This window comes from Tachysurus fulvidraco, chromosome 22, assembly GCF_022655615.1.
Source record: "Tachysurus fulvidraco isolate hzauxx_2018 chromosome 22, HZAU_PFXX_2.0, whole genome shotgun sequence".
Taxonomy (NCBI): Eukaryota; Metazoa; Chordata; class Actinopteri; order Siluriformes; family Bagridae; genus Tachysurus; species Tachysurus fulvidraco.
Window position 1 is genome coordinate 12796930 of NC_062539.1, and position 5358 is coordinate 12802287.

The 5358-nt window shown below is 34.7% G+C and overlaps 2 protein-coding genes across 3 annotated transcripts; one reads left to right on the top strand and one right to left on the bottom strand.

The window, feature by feature from the left end:
- Positions 1-61: 61 nt before the first annotated feature.
- Positions 62-2095, bottom strand: elocb (elongin C paralog b). Of its 2 annotated transcripts, none has more exons than XM_027142846.2 (4): positions 1969-2095; positions 1586-1614; positions 1067-1210; positions 62-499 (listed from the first exon to the last, which is right to left on the bottom strand). In XM_027142846.2, the coding sequence occupies exons 2-4, from the start codon at positions 1587-1589 to the stop codon at positions 309-311; spliced, it is 339 nt and encodes a 112-aa protein (XP_026998647.1). In that variant the 5' UTR covers positions 1590-1614; positions 1969-2095; the 3' UTR covers positions 62-308. The 2 variants fall into 2 exon arrangements, with proteins under 2 accessions (XP_026998647.1, XP_047662339.1); XM_047806383.1 differs by having other exon boundaries at positions 1586-1644; positions 1969-2052.
- Positions 2096-2264: 169 nt separating this feature from the next.
- Positions 2265-5282, top strand: tmem70 (transmembrane protein 70). Its single transcript, XM_027142844.2, has 3 exons — positions 2265-2533; positions 4072-4171; positions 4838-5282. The coding sequence occupies exons 1-3, from the start codon at positions 2273-2275 to the stop codon at positions 5275-5277; spliced, it is 801 nt and encodes a 266-aa protein (XP_026998645.1). The 5' UTR covers positions 2265-2272; the 3' UTR covers positions 5278-5282.
- Positions 5283-5358: the final 76 nt, after the last annotated feature.

A 5358-nucleotide genomic window follows, 5' to 3' on the forward strand; every position in this document is an offset into this window, starting at 1 on the left:
TTTCTTATTATTTGTGAATATTCACAGTTCTTGTGGAAAACAATTATCATCATAAAAGGTATAGACAATAATTTAATCATTTTATTCAAGGAATAGCATTTCACAGCTATTTATTAGTACAGGTGCATAAACAGACTAAGCATGCTGTCTGCTTAACGAATTCCTTGTTAGGAATTTTTGTAGCATAGACAAAACTAATACTGTGGGAAAAGGGAACTAAAAATTACACATGTCCTTCTGCCACACATTTAGACTATTTTTAGTTTAGCAAAATGTTTTATGAGCTCAATCATGTTCAAGCCATACGTTTAACAATCCAAGAAGTTTGCAGCCATGAGCAGTTCCAAGGCGATTTCTGGAGCGATGGGAAACTCTGGGATTTCTGTGGAGCTATTGGTGTATCGGACTTTGTATGTGAAATACATGCAGACTTTGGAGAGGACATGAGACGGGATCTCTCTGAAATTCACTTCATTTGTTTCATTTTCAGCAAACTGACCTGAAAAGAAAGAAAGAAAGGACATGTAAAGATGTAAATGTAAAGATAAAAACATTTATATAAGTCATCTATCATCATGCAATAAAATAAAGAAATTAAATATACCTTTGTTGCTGTTTATAGCTTTAACATTAAATGCTCCCACATTTTCATAATAAATATCAGTACATTGGAAATGTAATTTTAGTTAAAGTACGTAAATAATTTTACATTACTATATATACACACACACACACACTATAAAATACATTATTTTACTAAATTTTGTAATATAAAAAGAATGAAAGTAATGAATCAACCACAAATCAGTGTCAATCACATTTGTATAGTTCTTTCTGCTGCTTTGTAACACTGCGTACGAGTATAAGTCCAAATTAGACAACTGACATACATTCACGTGTTAAATCTTTGACTCTACAGTTTGATGCTCAGAGGAAAATATAAACATTACTCAGTTACCTTGTAACCCTCAGCTGTGTGTGTGTGTGTGTGTGTGTGTGTGTGTGTGTGTGTGTGTGTGTGTGTGTGTGTGTGTGTGTGTGTGTGTGTGTTCACGCGCACACTCACCTGGGCCACTCAGCATGGCTTTAATGGTTCCTGATGTCAGTGCGTGTTCTCTCTTCACAATGAACTCGTGACCGTCCGAGGAGATTAGTTTCACGTACATGGCGTCGGGACCTTCACAGCCACCGTACGTCTTCTCTTCACAGTCTGAAAAATGCAAAGTGTAAAAAGTTTGCCAAACTTTCACAGCCTCAAATTCAGCATTTTCCCACTGCAACACATCCTCTAGTGTCACAAACAAGTAAGATTTTATGAAGTAAACAATGTGCTGTACGGTTATTTTTTTTATCCATTTGTAGTCAGATTTGCATTTATCTAAGTTTATGTTATAACATAATCTATAAAAAGCAACTGCAGAAAAATTATTTTGAACAAGTCACCTTGCTGTGTCATTTGACCCTTTTCAGATCTGTATTATATTCTATTTTGTCTTGTTCTTAGATAACACTAACAATCGAACATGCGAATGAGCTGTTGCCATAGAAACAGCCTTTTCCAAACCGGTAGACAGAGATCTCTTACCCATGTTGTGTTCTTCTGCTTCTTTTTCCCTAAAACACACAAAACAAATGAACGAGCAGCTAAAAACAAATAAGATAGAAGATTTATATTTCGCCCACTGTTTCTTTCTATTCTAGTATTATTCTATTTCTAATATTTCTATCCTCCGTAATTTCTATTCCTTCGCATGTGCTGTGGATTTCCTTCAAGTAACTTAAATGTCTGTAAAACGCAAATGAAGTAAAGTCGGCTAGCTAATGTTAGCATTTAGCTTTTAGTTAACACGGCACAAAGCTGACTCACGTTACCAAGACGAGTGTGTGGAAATTAAAACTGGGCTTACTTTCTCATAAAAAATATAACACATTATTTCTACGAATGACAAATGTAAAAGAAGTATTTACCTCACTATAAACTAACTCAGCTGTCTTTCTCTACAAAACACTAAAGCGACTGAATTGACTCCCACAACCGGAAGCGTCCTACTACGTCTAAAATAAAAGTAACTTCCGGTAAGTACTCTACAAATTAAATGTTTTCATAGCTTTATTGTTAATTTTTACGGATTTATATACAACTAGTATTGATTCCGAGATCTGATATTTGTATTTAATTTATTTTACATTTTTATAATTGAATTATTACATTTTTTTTTGTTAATTTACACGACATCGCACAACAGTTTGCTTCACGGATGTCACGCTGTTGATGTACTTCCGGGTTTTATATGGCGACTCTGTAGTAATCCGTATAGGTCCAACAACATTGATGTTTCTGAAAATGTTCCACTTAAATATTTTACCGCGGTTTAGATTTATCTCAAGAAATCATCAGATATTCAGACATATCCATCTAGGCAGCGTTTATTTCAATAGCAGCTGTCAGACATCATTAGCATCTACTCTGAAAAGCAGACACTGTTTACTGCAGTCAAGCCAGAGGACGTCCTTAACATATGGGATAAATCAGGTAAACATGGGGATTAGTCAAGATTTATAAAGAGCAAGCGTGTAAAACCAAACTAAAGAATATAACCTTCAGTGCAGGGGAAATTGATTTTATCTCATCGACAATGAAACCTTTTCAGTGGACTTTTAAATTATCATTAACACTGAAAAGGGGTATTTAAAAATATAAATAAAAATGTAAATGATTTGTGCTTATAATGCTTTAAAAGTTTCGAACAGTTTGGTGACATTTCTGCTCCTTCAATTCATTAGTAATATGGTTAAATATATATATATAATTTTATGATAAGTAAACATATTATGATACACATTATGTATTAATTCAATAAGACATGTTTTCTTTTGTAAACTTCACTTTGTGTGTCATTTCAAACCTCTCTTATTGTTCATGTTACAACTAAGCTATCTGTAGCTCCGTTTGTTTCTCTTTTCTTGTAAATAATGTAGATTTAAAGCAGTTTTATTCACTTCCTAAATATACAGAGAAGTATATTTAGTATATTTATATACTATATAAAGTGTATAATATAAATGTATGTATATTTAGGAAGTGAATAAAACTTTTAAATCTACATTATTTACAAGAAAAGAGAAACAACCGGAGCTACAAACAGCTTAGTTTTGTAACATGAACAATAAGAGAGGTTTGAAATGACACTCAGTGTGAAGTTTACAAACTGCTTTAAAAAAGAAAACATGTCTTATCGAATTGAACTGTGGATGCAGTAGCTTACAGCAGGATTATTCCCATGCTGTTTAACTGTAAATGATATAAATTGGCGCTTTGACAAATTGTGTCAGAGATGTTTACATTTACATGCAGCAATGGCATTTTGGCTCTGTTTTGGAGATGTTATAATGAATATAATAGCAGCAGAAATTATATAATGTGGTTTACATTTACATTACATTTATCTCATTCATGCATCTCTAATATGATCGGTCAGGGTCATAATCCCTTCATTCAAATATCTTAATATAGAGACAAAGTGAAGGCTTATAATAGACGGATCTGAAAAATTAAAAACTCCTTATGAATCATTGTGAATACGGGCCCAGATTATCAGATCACTAATTCCAGGTTCACTACACTGTCATTAATAATGTTTTTACTTCTTTAACTCTGTATTTGCTGTGGATCCAACAGACTGAACGTCTACTTAAAATCTGTGTATTTCATATGAGGATGGGTTCCCCTTTGAGTCTGGTTTCTTCCTTTACCATCTAAGGGAGTTTTTCCTTTCCACTGCTGCCTGAGTCACCTCAGACTTGCTCATAGGGGACAAATACATACACATTGTGAACTAAATCTATCTAATATTAATCTTGTTAAAATCTAAAATTTTGTAATCTATTCATCTTTATGTTATTCTTTATATTAACCTTTTGTTCTATGTTTATGTTCTGTGAAGCTGCTTTGAGACAATGTCAATTGTAAAAAGCGCTATACAAATAAACTTGAATTGAATTGAAAAAACTTGAATATTTCATGTTATAATCTGTTTCCTACTTTCTATCTTTATGTTTTTTGTTCTTCAGAGTCGACCCTGCATATATGGACGATGTTATTCCTCGCAGCTGGGCAGCACTGAGGACGGGGTTCTGATCTACACAGGCAATCTGGGCAAGGCCGTGCTCGGTATTTCATTTACGCTGAATTTCCATATAACTAATCGCCAAAATGTTTTGCTTTAAGTAAGTGATAAAAATGTGTTGTGTAAATAAAAGGTAGGATTGGATCTACATTTATGATATCTAATTCTTCAGAATTTTCCATCTGAAATGGTTTACATGTTCCTGATCCCAGATGAATGACACAGCTGTTTTTGTAAGAATTTTTTCATGACAGCATTAAGATGATTTACGGCTCAATGAAAGTTCTTTTAAGGGCAGAAGAAACGTTGTGGCAGTACAATGTGGCATTAAATTGCTTCACTTTCTACCAACGTTTTGTATTCATTTTCAACACTTACTTTAGAAGGTTCTCATTATTCTTACGTGATTTATTATTAGTATATGAGAGTAATCTTGTCTGGTTTATTATTAGCATCTGAAGTGCTCTTACCTGAGTTTATTAGTAGCTGAGCTTAAAAAATAAAATCTTGCACAGGCCAAAGAAAAAAAAATCACACACTTACAGTAAAACCTGACGGCTTGCTTTTAGAGGTGTTTTAAGTGCCAGTGACCCTGTCGGTTGTTTGCTGGCTGGCTGTGATTGTTTAGAATGTGTCTTGAATTGTTTGTCCGCTTAACAATGTCATATTGAGTAACTGCTGCTTTCTTCACAATTGTGTTTGATTTACAGGTGTGAAGTTTTTCTCGTATTCCAGCAGCATGTTTAGCTTGTGCCTGATGCCCCTCATCCTCACGAAGACGGGAATCGGTGTGAGCAGCTTTGCGCTGAAGGCTGCATTCTGTGGTTTTATCGGCTTCTTCACCTTCCTGACACCGGTCCTGCTCCACCTTATCACCAAAGGCTACGTGGTGCGCTTGTATCACAACAGAGAGACGGACATGTACACAGCTGTCACGTACAACGCACTGCTGGTGGAGAAGAAGACCATGTTTCACCAGAGTGATGTGAAAGTCCCGGATGTGAGCCGCATGTTCACTAGTTTCTATGCCAAGAAAAAGTCGATGCTCATAAACCCAATGCTGTTTGATTTGCCACATGATTACAATCACCTCATGGGCTACGATCGGCCCTTTACCTTCGACCCCGAGGACATAAATAAACCTGATTAAAATTAGCTGTTGTCACTCTTCATTTGAAAGTTTTATTAAAAGGCCTGAACTTGTGCTGAAGTGAAAATGAAAAAAAGTATA

Excerpts from the sequence above, each read along its gene's own strand:
- elocb (XM_027142846.2), bottom strand. Across the intron at positions 500-1,066 it reads AGCCATGCTGAGTGGCCCAG|GTCAGTTTGCTGAAAATGAA; the intron begins GTGAGTGTGCGC and ends CTTTCTTTTCAG.
- tmem70 (XM_027142844.2), top strand. The coding sequence starts at position 2,273 with ATGTACTTCCGGGTTTTATATGGCGACTCTGTAGTAATCCGTATAGGT. Across the intron at positions 2,534-4,071 it reads TAACATATGGGATAAATCAG|AGTCGACCCTGCATATATGG; the intron begins GTAAACATGGGG and ends TTTGTTCTTCAG. Across the intron at positions 4,172-4,837 it reads TCTGGGCAAGGCCGTGCTCG|GTGTGAAGTTTTTCTCGTAT; the intron begins GTATTTCATTTA and ends TTTGATTTACAG.